Raw genomic sequence first — 21,087 nt, 5'->3', positions numbered from 1 at the left:
TTATAAAATTAATTGTTAAAAAAATATACGGTTTAAAGAAAATCTGAAAAATATGTTTTTAAATATTCAATTGACGAATTGAATGCAAAAACGTTTGCTTAAAAAAAGTTGTTTGTTTTCAAGAAAATAGTTAATTAAATGATTAGGGGAGACTAGGGTAAACCCGCTCATAGGGTAAACCCGCTCACTAGCGATTTGAAGCTATGAACTCAACTTAAGATGGAGATATTGGTCCTGTGAATAGTACTTAACATTCAACTTATATTAACGAACTGTCGTTTATTTTCATGAATTCAACATAGAATCAGAGGCGATCAAATGTTGTTAGAGGTGTAAAAGAAAAAAAACGTTTTTTGGATTTTTAAGTTTATTGATCATTATTTTTGAGTCTTAATTTATTTAGCCAATTTTTTTTGTTTCTATTGGATGTCCTTCTTCTAAATACATATATAGTTTTGTCCTATTTCAAAAAGATTTAATTAAATTTATTATGAAATGTGAGGAATACACTCGGGGTAAAGTCGCTAACTTAGTTTTAAATTTAAAATTTAGAATAAAATATTTTCACGTATTATGTTTTAACAATAATAAAATTTATGACTTGTTAAAACCAAAATTGTAACTACATTTCACTTTCTCTTAATAAAATATAACATTTTTTTAATCGATAGTTGTAATTCATGAAACCTATATTCATTATTTATTAAACTAATTTGTTGTTTATAGAATTGTTTATATAACTTATAAATTATCAATAATAAATCATACTTAAAACGAGAATAAGACGAATTTTAATATTTAAAAAATAAAACTGTTCCATCTTGAGAAGATAATGTGAGCGGATTTACCCTGGAAAATTGTAATTTCGAAATTTGGTATATGTGTATTAAAAAGTTTCTCTAAGTAAAACTAAAAAAGATAAATCAAAAACTCTTTTTTATTTTTTTAGTAGAAATCATAAGCTTTCAAATGATATAAATTAACTTGGATTTAGAGAATAATTTCCTAGATTTTTACCGATCTGAAAAAAAGTGAGCGGGTTTACCCCAGTCTCCCCTACTTTTGAAAGTATTAAACAGTACCGTTTTAAATGCAAACTACAAACAGGAAGATTTAAAAACTAACAGAAGAATAATATTTAAATTGTTGAAAATTAGATAAAAAATAAAATTATTTCTAAATAAACATAAAATTTTTCAGCGAAATTTAATATAATTATATTTAATGATATCAAAAAGAAAGCAATATTTTTAAACATATTAACCTATTAATAATAATATTAATTTCTTTTGTTTTTTAACTTAATTGCATTGTAAGTAAAAATTTAGGCTATTTTCTTATTCTTATTTTTATTAAAAACGAGTTTAAAAAACAATTTACAAGAAAATCCTTTTACAGAACTGTGTAAATGAATTTTCTTGATTTTTTTATAAATATTCTCAATTTCGAAAAATTGTTGCTTGACCCCTTTTGTCATGACACCCTTCAAGTATTGCTAAATAAAAATAGCATTTCTACTTATTATTCATTACGCCCCCGGATAGTTATCCATCGCGCGTGCTATACCGCGCAAATACAATTTTCATTACAACTTTTTAAATAATTGTTACTCATAAATTTTCTCAACGGATTTTTTGATTCCTTATAGTTTAAATTGTATGGTGAGATTTTTTTTAATCTTTACAAGAAGTAGACATTAAAAAATTAATTGTTTATGAAAAATTTATTAAGGGGAAATTCCAGTTCGACGGGTTTTAATTTCTACTAATACATTTAAAAAGGTGTCGACCAACCAGGAAATAGCCGGGAATTTAATTTTAATGGGAAAAACTAAATAATTATTTACCATTAACTGTTTTGTTAGGAAAATATTATTTAAATCAGCGAAAGTTATTATCGGTTATTCAGGGACAGTATTTGTCAATTTTTAGTACTTTATGCGCCCTTACGAAAAAATATGACATGTAATGTACGACATGAATAAGTGTAGTAATTTGCGTGACGTTATTTCGCGACGCGACGCCATAAACAAAACATTATCATGTACAAACTTCAAGGCACAAAAAATTTTAACAGAACTATGTATATAGTTTAACTGATGTTTGCTGTCAAATCTTTAATAATTATCTATCACAACTAAGAAGTTTGCGATGACAGCGGCCGACCACTTCGTTCTGTCAACCAACATAAGTATTTTGAGTGAGTTCGCTGTGATATAGCGAACCTTTTTGATATGACAGCAAACTTGTTAGCTATGTTCCTATTTCAACTATAACCAATCTTTCTATGCGTGTAAGGTTATTTTAAAATTCGAAATACTATGCAAATTTTTTCTTAAGAGTCGGATTAAGGAGTTAAAGGACAAAATAAAAACTATAATATCATACTGTCCCATCGAAAAAAAATATTTTATTTTTACTTCTAATTAGAAATTTTAATTGATAATTTGATAAAGGTGAAACAAGTTAACAATCTCTCCGAATCAAATTTGATAATTTGGTTAGGTTACCTGAAAAGTTGAAAACAATTTGACATTCTCGATCTGGTGTTTTTTTTCGTGGTGTCGCGAAAAAACGCCACGTAAATTACAACACTTATTCGTGTTGTAAATTACAAGTCATACTTTTTCGTAAGGGGCGTTTGTAATACTGCAATTTATTAATGTATTAAAAATAAATCCTAAATTTTAATCAGTTTTTGGAGTCTAATTCGAAATAATTATGTCACAATTAGACCCTACGTTATGACGGCTAAAACTTAAATAAAACCAATATGTTTAGGCTTAAATTTTGACTCGGGTCTGTTGTCATAAATATTACATCAATAAAAATTAGAGAGCAAAGCAATTTTTAAAAACAAATTAATGTAATAAAACTTTTTTAACTTGGTGAGAAAATTCTCGGTTTTTCCCGGTCAAATTAAATTCCCGGATATTTCTCAGTTTCCCCTCACAATTGGTAGACACTATGTCAAATGTATTATAGTAGAAACTAAAACCCATTATAGACTGGTAAAAATCTGCATTATAGACTGGTTAAAATCAGGTAAATTTAAATTTGATTAAAATAAACCGGGTAAAATTTGGACAATGCCGGTAATTTTGTTAAACGAACATAGACACCCTGCTTAACTTTTATCTGTACATTGCTCAAAACATCTTTAAACGGTGTATTCCACGTCAGTTCAACACAAAAAATTTTATTAGGTTTTGGGATTCGGTTGAAATTGGGTAGATTATATCCTCTGGTGGTAATAAATAAAATCCCCAAGCGATTTTAAAAAATTTCAAAAATTGGCGGACATATTGGATTTTTAATTTTTTTGTACTTTTTTTTGAAAAATATATATCTCTGCTTGTTCTTAACGGATTTTAGTTTAGGACCTCTTAAATTGTTCGTATTGAAATATACTTTTATTTAAAAAATTAAAATTAAAAAAATTATTTAAATTTTTTGTTTAAAAAATTAATTTAATTTTTTGAAATCCATAGAAAAAATATGCTACCTTCAATTTTGATCATTTTTTTACCATTTGTAGCCATAAATGTGTTGAACTTGTCCTAAAATTTTCATCGTGGGACCGCCAGTAGTTTTTGAGAAAAAAAATAAAACGTAAATCCTCGCATAGCGCTGTAGCGCTCAGTTTTAATGCCGCACGATTGTAAATGGAATTTTAATGAAAGTACGAGTTTTTATTAACCCTAGAACTAAAATATGATTTTTTATAGACTAACGAAAAACTGGGGTGGTTTGGTACCCCAGATTTGAAACAATTGTAAAAGGTTACCTTTTTTGTAATTTTTTTAATTTGTCAACAATGCGGCTAATTTGAAAAAATTAAACGGATTTTAAAAGGTAAATAAAGAAAAACTGTAAGACCTCGGAAACTCCCCCGTAAAAAATAGAAACCTCCTTTGTAATAAATGATTTTTATTCTATTTTAAAATCATTTAACATTTGTATATATTGTAAATAATATTTAAATTTTCAAGTTGCCTTAATCAAAATAAAATTGTCTCTATTTACCTTTGAAAATCCGTTTAATTTTTTCAAATTAACCACATTGTTGACAAATTAAAAAAATTACAAAAAAGGTAACCTTCTACAATTGTTTCAAATCTGGGGTACCAAACCACCCCAGTTTTTCTTTAGTCTACAAAAAAAACCATTTTTTTAGTTCTAGGGTTAATAAAAACTCGTACTTTCATTAAAATTCCATTTACAATCGTGCGGCATTAAAACTGAGCGCTACAGCGCTATGCAAGGATTTACGTTTTATTTTTTTTCTCAAAAACTACTGGCTGTCCCACGATGAAAATTTCAGGACAAGTTCAACACATTTATGTCTACAAATGGTAAAAAAATGATCAAAATTGAAGGTAGCATATTTTTTCTATGGCTTTTCAAAAAATTAAATTAATTTTTTAAACAAAAAATTAAAATAATTTTTTTAATTTTAATTTTTTAAATAAAAGTATATTTCAATACGAACAATTTAAGAGGTCATAAACTAAAATCCGTTAAGAACAAGCACAGATATATATTTTTCAAAAAAAAGTACAAAAAAATTAAAAATCCAATATGTCCGCCAATTTTTTAAATTTTTTAAAATCGCTTGGGGATTTTATTTATTACCACCAGAGGATATAATCTACCCAATTTCAACCGAATCCCAAAACCTAATAAAATTTTTTGTGTTGAACTGACGTGGAATACACCAAACGTTAAATCAAAAAGTAAAATAACAAAACTTTTTACTATCTAAGCATCTAGCATCTAAGGTTTAATTCTTGACATCCTGCTATATCATTTTTATCATAAAATATTTATCATAAAACATCTTCATTTTTAATGTTTCTGAAATTCTTTCAATTGCAGAATATTGGATAAATAATTATGAATTGCATTATTTGGAGGTCAAAATATTAATCAGAGACTCCAAAAATACTACTGAATTAATCTTGATAGTAATTAATAACAATTATAATTTTTTCGATTTTTTTGTATTGAAAATATTTTTATACTTACAATAGGATTCTTTTGTGCAAAATTAAGCTAAAATGTGACTAAATAACATGTAATACACAATTATAGATAGTTTAAAAGTAATTCATTAAAAATATAAAATTTTCGATTTTTTGAAAACATTTTTATACTTACATCTTAGTAATAGGATATTATTTTTAGTAAAATTATGCTAAAATGTGATTAAATAACATATAATACTTAATTATAGAGATTTTAAAAGCAATTCATTAAATAATGTAAAATTTGAAAAATTGGGATTTTTTTGAATTTTTCGAAAACATTTTTATACTTACACCTTAGTTATAGAATATTATTTTAGGCAAAATTATGCTAAAATGTGACTAAATAACATGTAATACTCAATAATAGAAAGTTTTTAAAAGCATTTTTTTAAAAAAAGTAAAATTTAAAAATTTTTTATTTTTGAATTTTTTGAAAAAATTGCATATCTTCCGTTCTAATTAATATTTTTTAAATCTGTAAATTTATAAAACTTTCTTGGCCTAAGGTCTAACAATCTGTGTGAAATTTAAAGTTCTGAGCAATGTGCAGACAAAAGTCTGATTATATATATATATATATATAGATAAATTAAAATAACTATGATATTTATTTATAAAATTTTTTTTAGATGTGACAAAAAATAATTTTATTTATTTAAGAATAAGCAAAAAATTTTTTTTTTCATTTTTACTTCAAAATGTCGGCGATATACGCCATTTTCAAAAATGTCCATTTCTTATGGTAAGATCGATTCCAAACTTTCTAAAACAAATAAAACCAAAAACGAAGTGACATTCTCTTTGTTAGATATTTCTTTAGGTGTGGAACCTTAAAAAAGTGGAATTTTCTTCCCCTCCTTTTTTTAGAGTACTTTTTCCCCAAAACATAAGAAAAACACATGTTTTTATACAGAATTTCTCTTATAAATAAAAAGGGAGTTTGAAATCTTCCAGTTTTAGAGGTTCCACTTATAGACATGATGACAATGAATCAAATGCCGTTTGATTTTTCAAAAACTTTTTTGACATTTTGAACTGGAATGTCCCCTTAAATAATTATTAAAAATTTTCTAATTCTAAGCGGAAGTATATTTTATTCCCTTTGTATCCACGTTGTTTTGTTCATTTAAATCAGTTCATTCAGTTAAGAAAAATAAGATTTTGTTTAAAAAGTTGCAAAAAATTTAATTTGCAATAACTTTTTAAAAAATAAACTTTTTTTCTGTTTTTTGTTAGACATATTCCTAATGTCAAATAGGAATGTTTTTTCAACATTTCGATTAAAAAAATGAAATCCTACATGATCACGCACAAAAATATTTTCTCCAGTTCGTCAGATACAGCATGACCTTCCACTGCTATAGGAGTTTGACATAGTTAGTGAACAACCCCTTATTATTTTGTTTCTATTACGTAATCAGTGATCTAATTTTTTAACATCGTCACCATAGCTTTAACTATTGAGCCGTGAAAGAAGCTGCTCATCACTTCTTCTATATCCTTGAAGGCTGTTCCATCAGCTAACTTTAAACAACATTATATATGTGTACTCCTTCCTTGTTTCGCAATTACCTACGTTCGCAACAGGGGTAATCATTTCCTCTTCCTGTTCATATACATATATACATATGCATGCAAATACATGCACAAAATTTATGTCGAACGAGAATTCAATGAAACGTGAAGGAAGACGAGAAGATTACAGTACTGATATACGAAAAAGCGGAAAAAAGATTAGAAGAGTATATTTTAAAGAGGAGCTTTGATAAACTCAGAGAGCTTGTTTGTTATGTGACCTTTAACTCTTGTAGTAATCACAGAGTAACTTCAGAAAATTCTTTTCTTCACAAGCATCAATATTAATTAGAAAAAGAAGAATACACAGGAAAAAATCTTTCCATTTTTTTTAAATATTCGCAACTGAGTCAGGCTCCATGAACTGGCCCCCTGTTTCACCAACATTCGTGAAAATTAAAACCAATTATATTTTTTTGCAGCTATTATTGTACATAATAAAGAGGAGGATTTAAAAAAATTTTTTTAATTAAAAAAGTTATAAACAATTAAAGTTTTATACACCATTTTTCAAAAAAATTCGCAGTTTTTAGAGCTTATTTTAAAAAATTATTTCAAGTCCAGGATTTAATTGACAAATATATGAACTTTTAAGAAATTTTTGTTAAATTGGAAAAAAAAAATTTTTAATGCAAAATTCGGTAATTTTTTATAAACAAATGCAGTTATTTTAGTGTTCCAAATCGAAAAATGAAAAAATTTGTTTACATTATTAATCCTCAAACTCTCAAGAAGAAGTACGTTAAAAAAAATTTTGGTATTCTCTAATTTTGAGCAAATGGCAAAAGTTTTTGTTGCGCGCTGCGCCTTGCCGGTCCCCGCGCGAACTCTGCAGCGTCGCACTGCATGCAGTGGGATTTTTTTACAATTCATTGTTTAAAAATGTCTACAGCCTACAATTCTTAACCGATTTGAGTGTTCTTTGTTTTAAATTAAAGGGGAATAAATTCGTAAGACATCCCTTTAGGTCGATTTTTGAATTTTTAATTGTTTATAACTTTTGTTTTCAATCAAAGTTAATAAATTAATACAATTTTTTAAAAGAGGACGTTTATTTTCTTATTTCGTTGCTGGACATGATCTAAATCAGTTCAAATTAACGCAATATGACCAGCAGATAATTAATGAACTATAAGATAATTTATTTCAATTGTTATAAACCTTATTAATTAACAAATAGTTAACTTTGTTCGTCTCCGCTAAAAATTTTTTTTTTCACATTTTCTTTTTAATTTAAGTTTATTATTTTGAAGAATATATATCCTTTTTGTTTTAAAAATAACTTATTTAAATTGTTATAAACAATGTTAATTAAAAGAAATAGTTAAGTTTTCTTCCTTTACATAAAAAAAAATTTTTTGTCGCGTTTACTTATTAATTTAAGTTCATTTAAAGAATATATGTTCTTTTTTTTTAAAATAACATATTTAAATTGTTATAAACAATGTTAGTTAAGAATTATGCAGTTAACTTTGGTTCCGCTCTACAAAAAAATTTTGTTGTTACGTTTACTTTAATTTCGGTTCATTTTAAGAAATGTATGTTAAGATAAAAGTGAACATATAAAATAATTTGTTTAATCATTATAAACAATTATATTTGTTATTTTTCAAAATGTAATTTTTTATTCACTTTTCTCCGTGGACTTTTAACATTATCTAAATAAAAAAGTAAACGTGAAAAAAAAATTTTGGTTGAGAGGAACAAAAGTTAACTATTTGTTAATTAACATTGTTTGTAACAATTTAAAGATTTAAATAAGCTATTTTTTTATCAAAAAGGACATATATTCTTCAAATAAACTTAAAATAAAAAGAAAATGTGAAAAAAACATTTCATGTCCAGCAACGAAATAAGAAAATAAACGTCCTCTTTTAAAAAATTGTATTAATTTATTAACTTTGATTGAAAACAAAAGTTATAAACAATTAAAAATTCAAAAATCGACCTAAAGGGATGTCTTAAGAATTTATTCCCCTTTAATTTAAAACAAAGATCACTCAAATCGGTTAAGAATTGTAGGCTGTAGACATTTTTAAACAATGAATTGTAAAAAAATCCCACTGCATGCAGTGCGACGCTGCAGAGTTCGCGCGGGGACCGGTAAGGCGCAGCGCGCAACAAAAACTTTTGCCATTTGCTCAAAATTAGAGAATACCAAAATTTTTTTTAACGTACTTCTTCTTGAGAGTTTGTGGATTAATAATGTAAAAAAAAATTTTCATTTTTCGATTTGGAACACTAAAATAACTGCATTTGTTTATAAAAAATTACCGAATTTTGCATTAAAATTTTTTTTTTCCAATTTAACAAAAATTTTATATTTGTCAATTAAATCCTGGACTTGAAATAATTTTTTAAAATAAGCTCTAAAAACTGCGAATTTTTTTGAAAAATGGTTTATAAAACTTTAATTGTTTATAACTTTTTTAATTAAAAAATTTTTTTTAAATCCTCTTAGAATATCATTATGTAGGTACAATAATAGCTGCAAAAAAATAAAATTGGTTTTAATTTTCATGAATGTTGGTGAAACAGGGGGCCAGTTCATGGAGCCTGACTCAACTACATCTATTAAAACTAGTCACAAAATTAAATTTAAGCTAAAATTTCTCAAGTGGGCAACTAATTTCCTAGATACGATATTTGTATGTCATATCAATGATTTTATAGTTTTTGCGAATATAAATATGTCCCTAAAGTGCTTTTCCAAACTTTTAAGTTTTAAAATTTTATTGTTTAAACAATTTTTGAGCAACAAATTATAAATTAATTTTTTTTACGTTTCTATTCTATGAATTTCGATGAAATTTTGTAAGAGTAATAAACAATAATACATACATTGATATTATATCAAAAACTAAGAAAGACTTTAATTAAAGATTAAAACAATTTTCATAGAAAACTTTGCGTTAATAGGGAGATTAACTTTCACAAGGTGAAATTGTACTCATTTTGATAATATTACGATTTATAGTTGAGTTTCTTGTGAAAAACAATTCTTGAAATAAACTAACTGATAAAATTCAATCTAAAAACAATTTTAATTTAGATCTTTCAAGATATTGCATGAAACTTTCTTTGTTTTCAAACAAGGCAATAAGAGTTTTTCACCCCTACCCTTCCTCTGAACCTGAGAATTATTCATCTTTCCAAAGAAAATTTCTTGTTTTATTTTTTTTAAATGTGAAAACAATATCCTGTGGTATTTGGAAAATACTTGCTATTTGTAAGAACACTAAAATAAATAAATTTATTTTGAAAAAATGTATAAAATTAAATAATTGATTTATATAAAAATATACATAGGTATATAGGGTACAAAAATTAATACATTAAAAAAATAAACAATAATATTTTTTGAAAAAAGCAATTAAATTAATCTGAAAAGTTTATTGTAAATATTCATAAAACATACGATATTTTATATGAGAGTTCAAAATCGTCAGTGAATATATTTTTTGCAAACCGTTACTTTCTTAAAAGCAAAAGAAGATTGTAGAAATAAATTTTGAAATAAAAAGACGTAAATTCCAATTTGCTGTGTATTTATGTAACTTCACAAAGGATCACACGTCAGAGATTCTGTTACCTTTTACAACATCTTACTATTATTTTTATGCTCATATATTTTCATTTTTAACGGTGTTCGATGGTCTTTGAAATTTTTAGATTACGTTCGACAAACAGTTATCACCTAACAAATACGGCACTGCCTGGTTTAAATGACGTGAAATTGGTAAACAATCATTTTGTAACAAATTTTTCTCTGCACACAGGCATTTTTTACAAAATCTGCCCACGAACCATTGACACAAATCTTCTTAATTATCTGAATCCTGCTGGTGGAGTCTGACTAACAAGAAACCTTTCCATGGTTTCGTTGGATGAGCCATGGCGATTGAGGTGTGAGTCTCTGCCACCCAATCCGTGATAACAAATTTGCGTGATAACCTCGTGTCCATGGACGAATGATATCAGGGTTACCAAATCCTTCGGGTTCTTCCGGGAAGCGGTGCGGGCGGGGGCGACCATCGCTGGGCACAGGTCTCCTCAGAGGTGGGCAGGTTATTCTAAAATGTAACGCTACAAACTTGGTGGGGAGTTGTTCCAAATGACTTCCAGATTCTAAATTTTCAAACCGATAAATCGTACCTGATCCTCTTTTCTACTAGGTAAATCCGACGTGCTAGAGACTTGTCATATGAGTTAAATTAAAGCTTAAAACCTCTACTTTACAAAAATATAGCGATATTGCCAACAACAAACTAAATTAACTGTCAAAACTGATTTTTCAACAGTTGTCCTGCATACAAATTGACCTAAATACAACTATTTTAAAAAATGATTGGATTCGCTAAGAATTTGTTACTTGGGGGTTTTCGGGATCGCTGATTACGAATAAGACGTCAGATTTTTAAAACTCAAAATGTTGGATCCAATATGGCGATCGACTTTTAAAAATCGATTCAATTTGCCCACAGATTTTTTTATTTTGACATCATATTCGCAATCAGCGACCCCGAAACCCCTGAGTAACAAATTTTAAACCAATCCAATCATTTTTTTAAACAGTTGTATTTACAAAAACTAAAAAGTGATTTTTGGGACTTATAGAGGAGAGTGGGGGAAGACGGGGTACTGGTCCTATTTAACAAACGAATTAACCAATCGCGATTATATTTTACATAATACTACACCGAGACGATAGTTTCTTGTTTACAAAACCTAAAAGCCATAAGAACAAATCTTTTACCTGTTTTACTAAAAAAACTGTTTTCGACGATTTTCTTGTCATTTTTTCACTTTTTTTAGAAGGTGATTATTATTTAATAATAACGGTGAATAAACTATATAAAAATTTTTATAACTGGCAAGGCTTACAGAAGAAGGGAAGCATATGTTTTTTTCTTTGTTGAATCGTAAATTGTAGTAATTAATCATTTTATTAAATTTCGTAGGTGCAGGCAATAGGGTAGGGAAGAGTGGGGCAAGACGGGGTACACAAATGAAGCAAAAGAAAAGAGAAATAAGGGAAGTTAAGAAAACTACTTAAATCAAGACTGAATAAAATAAAAGTGACCAAACAGAAAAAAAAGCTTGTCAGGTTAAATCAATAATTAGCGATGGTAAAGTGGAAAATACACCTTGTCTCTATAAATTGTAATGGTTATTATTTAGACTCAAATGAATGCTGGGCTGCTTGTTCTGTCTGCGGTCAATGGGCTTTGTGCAGTTGTGCTAATGTCGATGACGAAGATGCAACCTTTACTTGTAAAATTTGTCGACAGAAATAGGTTGCTTTTTTAGTACCGCGCCGGTGGGTCAAGATGGGGTGATTTGCAATTTTTTCCATATTATTAATTTTATGATTTTTTAAAAAACAGATGGCCTTTGTGCTCCTTTATTACTAAAGACTGATTCCCAAAGATGGTTAATAAATAAAATAATAAAATATGTATTTGATAATTTTCGTTTTTTTGCCCTTTAAACCTTAAGTACCCCGTCTTGCCCCACTCTCCCCTATCCCCACTTTTCTCAAAATCATAAACATAATTATCTATAAAATCTTGGTCTAAAAAATTTTTAATAACGAAAAATCAGCAGTCTTCTGAATCAAAGCTCCCACATTAAGATAATACATTTTTAAGTTTCCGACTATCTGTAAAAGAGATGATTCGAAAAGAGGATAAGGTACGATTTATGGGTTTGAAAATTTGGAATCTGGAAGTCATTTAGGACAACTCCCCACCAAGTTTGTAGCGTTACATTTTAGAATAACCTGCCCACCTCTGAGGAGACCTGTGTGGGCATAACTTTTTTCTCGTAAAGCTCGGGAGCGATTGTGTTACAGGAGGGCCCGGCCTTCTGGACGCCCTATTTCCATGGTGGGGCTCGGGATGGAGGTATCTTAAACGAGACTCTGGGATACTAGGCGACCTCTCACATGTAATTATTTTTTTTCTTAAATTCAGGCTCGTTAAGGATGGACCTTCTTTTCCTCTTTTCTCGTGGGATCTACAGAAATTAATAAAAATAAAACAACACACGCGAGCGTCGAAGAGCCCTCTTTGGGGGATCACGATGCTGGCGATCAGGGTGTGAAGGCGACAGAGGGGAACGTGAGTCAGTTTTAAATATGGCTGCTTCCGGGATCCACTGTATGCTAATTAACTTGCATCATTGTAAAGGCGCTTCGGCGATTCTAGCCAAGAACTTTACAAGGATGCAGATAGCTATAGCCTTTGTTCAAGAACCTTGGGTTTACAAGGATAATATTAGAGGTCTAACTGGCTGTGGGGAGCTATTTAGTTCACCACATGAATCAGTTCCAAGGGCTTGCCTGATCTATAAAGGTCTAGACGCTTTCCCACTATTGGAATTAACTACTGGGCACTTAGCTGTTGTTAAGGCTAAGTACTTGGAAAAGAACGTAAATGAAAGGGAAGTTTTAGTAGCTTCCGCTTATTTTCCGGGATTGGGGGATGAACCCGCACCACCTAGAGAGGTGGAGAAGTTGGTAGATTACTGTCAACGGCAAAGTCTCTCTTTGATAATAAGTTGTGATATCAATGCCAATGCCCAAGTCGTTAATTAAGTGGATCGACAGTATGCTTCGCGAAAGGGCCCTGGAAACAGAGTATGGTGAGGGTAGGGTAACAGGCCTTGTCTCAAAAGGGTGCCCACAAGGAGGCTATGAGGTCCACGCCAACAGATGCTTTGGGATTCATACTAGCCGAAGTACCTCTGCATATTGCTGCGGTGAAAAAGGCGGCTCTTACTATGAGCAGGCTAACCGCGCAGGGAAGGTGGAAGTTTGGTGCGTTTACCACCAAAAGATAGAATGATCAAGAGGGTGAAATTTAAACCCCTCTTTAAGATCATTACACATTCTAGGCTGGACTGGAAGAAGGGTTTTCTACTTGGAGACGAAGTCTGATATACAGACGGCTCCAAGATGGATTGCGGTGCAGGCTTCGGAATCTATCGAAAAACTGGCTGCATTAGAGTGGCTGAGTCACTGGGACAATATGCAGGCCGTGGCCTGTGCGATTTTAACTTGCGCCCAAATATTCATTCAAAAAGGAACAAAGGGCAAGAGGATTAGTATTTGCGTGGATGTTCAAGCGGCCTTAGGGGCTCTGAAAAATCCCACAATAAAATCAAAACTTGTCTGGGAATGCCGTAGCGTACTGGATGAGTTGGGTTCAGCAAATAAACTTTCATTGATTTGGGTACCCGGTCATTCGGGAATCAAGGGTAATGAAAGAGTCGACGTCTTGGAAAAAATCGGTTCCGAGACGCATTTATAGGTCATGAAATAAACCAGCAGTGGCATTAATGCCGTGCTTGGTTAAAGGAGTCATAGAAAGATGGGGTCAAAAGGAATATGAAATACATTGGTCGGCAATTGGGGTGGGAAGGCAAGCGAAGACTCTGTTGGGGCTAGTACTCAAAAAGAGACAATCAAAAAAGAGCGATCTCCTATAACTCGATTAGATCAGAGTTAAAACCGTAGTTTGTCTGTTTACAGGTCATGGACTGTTTCAATAGAATTACCATCAGCATAGAATAGGTAGACAAGTTTCGCCTATGTGCAGATTGTGTGAGACGAGTAACAAAACTTCGACTCACATATTATCTAAATGCCCAGTGTTAGCTAGGATCAGGCTTTTTAAAGAGGGTCAAGCAATTATTGACCCTAATCAGGTTAGCAACTTATCATTAGAAGAGATACTGGACTTCTGGAAAAGAACAGGACTCTAAAGGGGTTGCTAGAAACGAGCGAGTTGGAGTTTGGTATAATGGTTAAAAAAAACCTTGGTGCTTTCTTTTCCCATTCTGGGAAAATCCAGCTCGATCTCGGATGTTAGATTAGATTAGAAACCAGGCAGTGCCGTTCTTGTAGGGCGACAACTGTAGGTCGCATATAACCTACAAATTTCAGAGACCATCATACGCTCTTGACTTTAATAACAAGTTAAAAAAAACTTAACATCAATAAAATAAAATTGTTTTTTCACTTTGCTGAAGTAAAAAAAATGTCATTAAAATGTTTAATAGCATAGCCACAGAAATAAAAAATAATTATTTTAAATCGTAAAATATACAATAAAGAATTTTATTTATTAAATTAGAAAAAATAATTTTGTCTTTTTTATTAATTTTGTGGAAATTGAAAAAGTAAGGACTTTTTCTATTATTCACTCTTGACATGGTAAATGTAAAAATATTATATGGAAATTGGAGTGAAGGGAATCGTGTATTACAAGGGCATAAGTTTCTATGGAAGTGTACTTGTTTTTTCGTATGAGTGACCTCTTTTGAATCAAATTTAATACAATGTATTCACTTATTGTTAAAAATAACGCTTAATAGCAATTCATTGGGAAATAATTCATTTATCAATTTATTACATTCTTGCTGTTATGTGATGTTTCATTTTATTAATAAATTTTACTAATATTACGATAAATTTTGCATTTGTTTAAATAATTAATTGTTGCAAATTTATTTATATTATTTTCAAATCGACACAGAGATTTTTTTTTTTTTTTATTTTTATTTTTTATTCTACAGTTTTCCTCTCCACTGTCGAGGAAACCCATTAGACGGGTGGTCCAGGTAAATCTGAGTACTCCTAATTTTCAATTTGTTCTGAACGCGCAAAAATTTAGTATAAGTTACAGTATGTAAGAAAATTTCCACGGGGACACATGTAAACGATAGTGTTTAATTATTGGTAAAGTGAAATATTCTAAGACAATTCTTGGGTTGAATGCAACTTTTGAAATTGTATCTACGTCGGCCGCGTGAGGGCAGCATCTTTCGGCGTTGTCGCCGGTGAGGTGCTTGCGCGCGCGTCTATGTATATTCTCGTCTCTCGTAAAAGTATAGTCTCTCGGCAAGGTTGCGTTTTTGCTCAGCTCTCCGATTCTTTCTTTTACATTTATTATTTGAGTCAGTTAATTTTTCATAAAAGGGAGTTTTATTTAAAAGAGAACATTCTCAAATATAATTGTTAAAATTAGCAAGGACATTCTCAAATTATAAGTGTATTCTCAATTCTTTGTAAAAGGTGTGCTCTCGCCGGCGTGGCCGCCGCCATTTAAAAAACTCGAGTGAATTTTATTTTATTATTTATTTCCAACTATTTCTTTTTTATAAACTAAGGTTTTTCTCACGATCGTTCTCAACATTTTTTGGTCCTTCGAGCCGGATAGTTGGTGATATTAGTACAGGTGCTATTTCACATTTGAGTTTACATGCAAATAGGTTAATCAACACTGTAAGTGAGAAAAAATCCAGGAATATTTTCTGTGTTGTGATTTTGCACGCCTAGCGGTTTGTCTCAGTGCTCGCCATCTTTTCCTCCCGTACTTTTTCTCAGTGAAAAGTGAAACCAGTTCTCGCGTGTGCGCGTTATTGGTGTCCCTACTCCCCACTCTCTTCAGACTACGTGTGTGAGTTCTCCTACCTCTCGTTACAGTGTCTTCGAATACAAGGCTTTTCTCACCCATATCTCAACTACAGCATAGTGTAACTTACTCACAACGAAATTTCCAACGGCCAAACAATGTCAACTTCTGATCACGAAGAAAAAATCAAGGCGCTTCTCGATAAAAAGAAGGAATTTAAGAAAGAAGAGGAAGATCCAGCGAAGGAACCTCTTGAACCCACGATTACTCTTCGCATTCCTCCAGGACATGCTTCGCATAGTTTAGGGAAAACAAATAGTGATGCCGGCAAAGCTGACCCTCTCCAGAAGGTCAACACCAAGGTTGAATTAAAAATTGCCACTTAAAGTCGGACAAGATTGACTATCATTGAGGATATTTTTAGCAATCTACAGCGAGGTCTGTTTACTGACAATAAGGAGTTTCTGCAGATGAAATTGGAAATCCTGCAGGAACATTGGGATCAGTTTAACGAAATTTACGATGAATTGATCACCAGCAGTTCGGCGAAATTCTTTAAAAAATCCATACATCTTAGAAGATGTTTTCGGTAAATGTTTTCAGGCATTCACCAAGGCTAGAGACGCAATGCTTTTGCAAGTATGCGTACTTCAAAAGAAGAAATCTTCAACTTCTGCTTCCTCACCTGCTCCATCCGAGGCTCAGCTCACTCGAAGTCTTCCGAAGATTTCTCTACCTTCCTTTTCTGGAGATTATTCAACCTGGACATCGTTCAAGGATATTTTCACTTCATTAGTCAAGGATAATAAGGAAATCTCATCAGTTGAAAAAATGCATTATTTAAAAACCAGTCTTACCGGTGAAGCCAGTCAACTCATTTCAAACTTTCCAGTAGCTGGGAAATCTTTTGACTCTGCATGGAAAATAATTGTCTCAAGGTACGAGAACAAAAGATTACTTATTTCCACACACATGGACCAGCTCTTCGCTACAACGATCAATTTCCCAAAATCAGCCCAAGGAATTAACTCTCTTTTGTCATCAACCACGGAGTCTTTGAATGCACTCGCAACTCTCGGGTTACCTGTTGAACACTGGGATCAAGTCTTAGTGCATCACATCACCAGGAGACTCGATACTCACACAAGGGAAGGATGGGAAGTCAAACTCGGCGCTAAAACGGAACCTCCTACTTACGCTCAACTTAAGGATTTCCTCACTGGCCAAGCTCGGGCTCTAGAGAGCATCTCTAGTTATTCCCACCAAGTCAAGAGTAATAATGCACCAACCAAATCTCAATCCATGTCACCATCTCGCAAAGCTTATTCAGGATCAGCTCATTCAACCAATCAACAAGGAGAAAATTCTTGCTCAGCATGTGGAGAATCTCATTACATCGTAAAATATACTAAATTTCGGGTCATGACTCCCAAGAACAGAAGAGATTTGGTGATAGAGGAAAGACTTTGTTTCAACTGCCTTGGCCAGCACAGTGCAATTGCTTGTCGAATTGAAAAGCGATGTCAGGAATGTGAAGGCAAGCATCATACGATGATTCACCAATCATCTGCTCCGCAGCTCAATAAAGGCTCAGATTCGACAAGGGATTCTCAAAAGGACAAGGATCAAAACTCCGCAAACACTTCCAAGGCAAACTGATGGAATGATCAGCTTGACGACTGTTGTTCTCACTCAAGGCCAGTGGTTCTCCTCGCCACTGCATGCGCTCTAATTTATTCTCAACAAGGTACTCCTCACCCACTTCGAATTCTCATCGATTCCGGATCCGAACTCTCATTCATATCAGAATCAATGGTACGACATCTCAATCTCTCAAGGCAATCTTCAACAATATCGATCATCGGAATTGGAGAAATTAATTCAGGTACTACTCGAGGGGTAGTTCCAGTTACACTCAAATCTATCTATTCTTCAAAATTCATCATCTTCAATGCATATATTCTTTTAAAATTGTCGTCAACGCTTCCTACTACAGTTATTTCACCAAACAAATGGTCTCACCTTCAAAACATACAACTTGCCGATCCCGATTACCCCATTCCAAGGAAAATTAATTTGATTATTGGAGCAGATGTCTATTCGCAAGTTGTGCAGCCTGACATCATAAAAGGACCTCTCTCATCACCAATGGCTCAAATTACCATTTTTGGTTGGGTGGTATTGGGACCAACCAACAATGATTCTAAAAAAGGACATTCATCTCATCATCTGATTGTGGATCAGCAACAGGATGATTTACAAGGTCTACTCACCAAATTTTGGATTCAAGAAGTACCTACCAAGGAAAAGGACAAATTCACCATTCAAGAATTGGAATGCGAGGAGCATTTCAAGGTGACTCATTTAAGGGATTCAGAAGGAAAATACATAGTTCGACTTCTATTCTCTTCACCAGCGAGTCAACTTGGCAACTCGTACTTGAAAGCTCAAAGATGCCTTCATCGATTTTTCAACCGCTTTTCATCTCAAGGAACTTTCAAGGAACGCTACTTTTCATTTCTTACAGAATATGAAAATGATGGCCACATGGTTAAGGCTCCTCCAAGGAAAAGTAGACTTACGACCTACTATTTTCCTCACCACGGAATTAACAAGGAGCAAAGCATCAGTACAAGTCTCAGGGTTGTTTTTAACGGATCCAGCCCTACTACATCCGGTACTTCTCTCAATTCAATTCCACATACTGGTCCCAAATTACAAAAGGATATCTCGGACGTCCTCCTCTGGGTAAGGAAATGTCGATTCATTTTTTCTACAGACATCACAAAAATGTTTCGTCAAATTAAGGTGGACCCAGATGACTGGGATTTTCAAAGGATTCTACGGATCGATGCAAACAATAAGGAAATTCCTTACCAACTCACCACGGTTACGTACGGTACCAGATCAGCACCATTCTTAGCAGTCAGGGTAATCCTTCAATTAATACAAGATGAAGGTCACAGATTCCCCCTAGCGGTACCAGCTCTTCTCAATGGACGTTACATGGACGATATTTACGGTGGCTCTGACAATTTGTCAGAACTCAAGGACATTGGTCACACTTGTCTGTGCCAAAACCAAGGTGGCACCTCTTAAACGTCTAACCATTCCAAGGTTAGAACTCTCAGCAGCTCACCTTTTGGCACGACTCATGGATTATGTTCAACGAACACTTGAATTATCTCACGCTCCAGTGTTTATGTGGACAGACTCATCGGTAGCACTCACATGGATCAACAGCCATCCCTCTCGCTGGAACGAATATGTACGCAACAGGGTATCTTCTATCCATGACCTCGTCCCTCAAGGTCAATGGAGATTTATCAAAGGGAAGGAGAATCCTGCTGATTGTGCGTCAAGGGGTTTGTCTATTCAACAACTCTCTCACCACCATCTGTGGTGGAACGGTCTACCATGGCTCAAAGGTTCCAAGGAAGACTGGCCGACTTCAACCTCCAAGGCAGAATCATCAGCTCAAGTCGAAGAAAAACCAGGATACACATTCTCTGCCACAATTGATTCATCAATATTCCTGTTTTTTCAAATTGCTAAAAGTTACTGCTATTGGCCTCAGATTTCTTGCAATTCTCAACAGAATTCAGAATTCTTCTTTACTCCGACCAATCGGACCTAAGGATTTGGATCTCGCAAGGACTACTTGGATAAAAATCCCACAAGGAACTTACTTCTCATCAGACATCAAGAATCTCAAACAAGGCATCAACTTTCCAAAGTCTCATCCATTCTCCAGACTTAATCCATTCATCGATCTTGAAGGAGTTGTCAGAGTCGGAGGACGGCTCAATCATTCAACATTAGACAACGAAAGCAAGCATCCTGCTATTTTACCCAAGAATTCTCCTTAAACTCGATTCATTATAGAAGAGGCTCATTCAAGGACTTTTCACGGAGGAACTCAACTCACCTTGGCTTGCATAAGAAATTCTTACTGGATCATTGGAGGCAGACAACCTGTTCGATCATTCATTCTTAAGTGCATTCCTTGTGCTCGGCAAAGAGGAATTCGAGCACAACAGCTGTTGGGTCAGCTACCCTTAGAAAGAGTCACCCCATCAAGACCATTTCTTCACTCAGGGGTTGATTATGCTGGACCAATCACCCTCAAATCTTGGAAGGGTCGTGGAGCAAAAACAAAAAAGGGTGGATTTGCCTTTTTGTATGTCTCACCACCTCAGCTCTGCATCTCGAGGTTGTCACGGACTACACCACAGAAGGATTTCTCTTAGCTTACCGGCGATTCACTTCAAGAAGGGGTATCTGCCGGACACTCTACAGTGATTGCGGTACCAATTTCATTGGAGCAGAAAGAGAATTGAAACAATTATTCAAAGCCACTTCTCAAGAAGCCAAGGAATTATCTCGGTTGATAATCAACGACGGCACTTCTTGGAAGTTCAATCCTCCAGCAGCCCCACACATGGGTGGGAAATGGGAAGCTGCCGTAAAATCCATCAAATACCATCTCAGAAGGACGATCGGTGAGACGATCTTAACGTATGAGGAATTTACAACTCTTCTTACACAGATCGAAGCTGTACTCAACTCCCGGCCGTTAAAACCTCTAACGGATGATCCTGACGATCTGACAGCTCTCACACCAGGACATTTTCTCATTGGGGAATCTCTAACTTCGATACCGGAACCTTCTCTTTTAGAAATACCAACTTCCAGGTTAACAAGGTAGAAACTACTCCAACAACAAGCTCAATTCTTTTGGTCAAAATGGTCTACCAGTTATCTCCAGCAGCAACTAGCTATCTCAAAATGGTATCACCCGTCTCATCAAATTAAGGTTGGTTCTCTGGTTCTTCTCACAGACGAAAGGTCCCCCCCTCAAAATGGCCTTTAGCCAGGGTCACTGCATTACACCCTGGAAAGGACGGTCTCACAAGGGTTGTCACAATCAAAACTGCAACGACTCATCTTAACCCTTAAACCGCACCCTGGGTGTGCGACACCCATATTCTAGCTTTTTACTCTAATATTTCAGTTAAATTCGTAAAAATTGAACATGTGTCGTTATTGGACGATACATTTTGT

General features: G+C 33.0%; 1 protein-coding gene across 1 annotated transcript; it reads left to right on the top strand.

Moving 5' to 3' along the window:
- Window positions 1-17,835: 17,835 nt before the first annotated feature.
- LOC122504407 lies at window positions 17,836-19,122 on the top strand. Its single transcript, XM_043615507.1, has one exon. It carries the CDS (start codon window positions 17,836-17,838, stop codon window positions 19,120-19,122), a length of 1,287 nt encoding a protein of 428 aa, XP_043471442.1.
- Window positions 19,123-21,087: the final 1,965 nt, after the last annotated feature.

This window comes from Leptopilina heterotoma, unplaced genomic scaffold (genome assembly GCF_015476425.1).
Source record: "Leptopilina heterotoma isolate Lh14 unplaced genomic scaffold, ASM1547642v1 Lhet_296, whole genome shotgun sequence".
Lineage (NCBI taxonomy): Eukaryota > Metazoa > Arthropoda > Insecta > Hymenoptera > Figitidae > Leptopilina > Leptopilina heterotoma.
The sequence above is the reverse complement of the archived record's forward strand: the minus strand, read 5'-3'. Positions and strand labels throughout refer to the sequence as shown.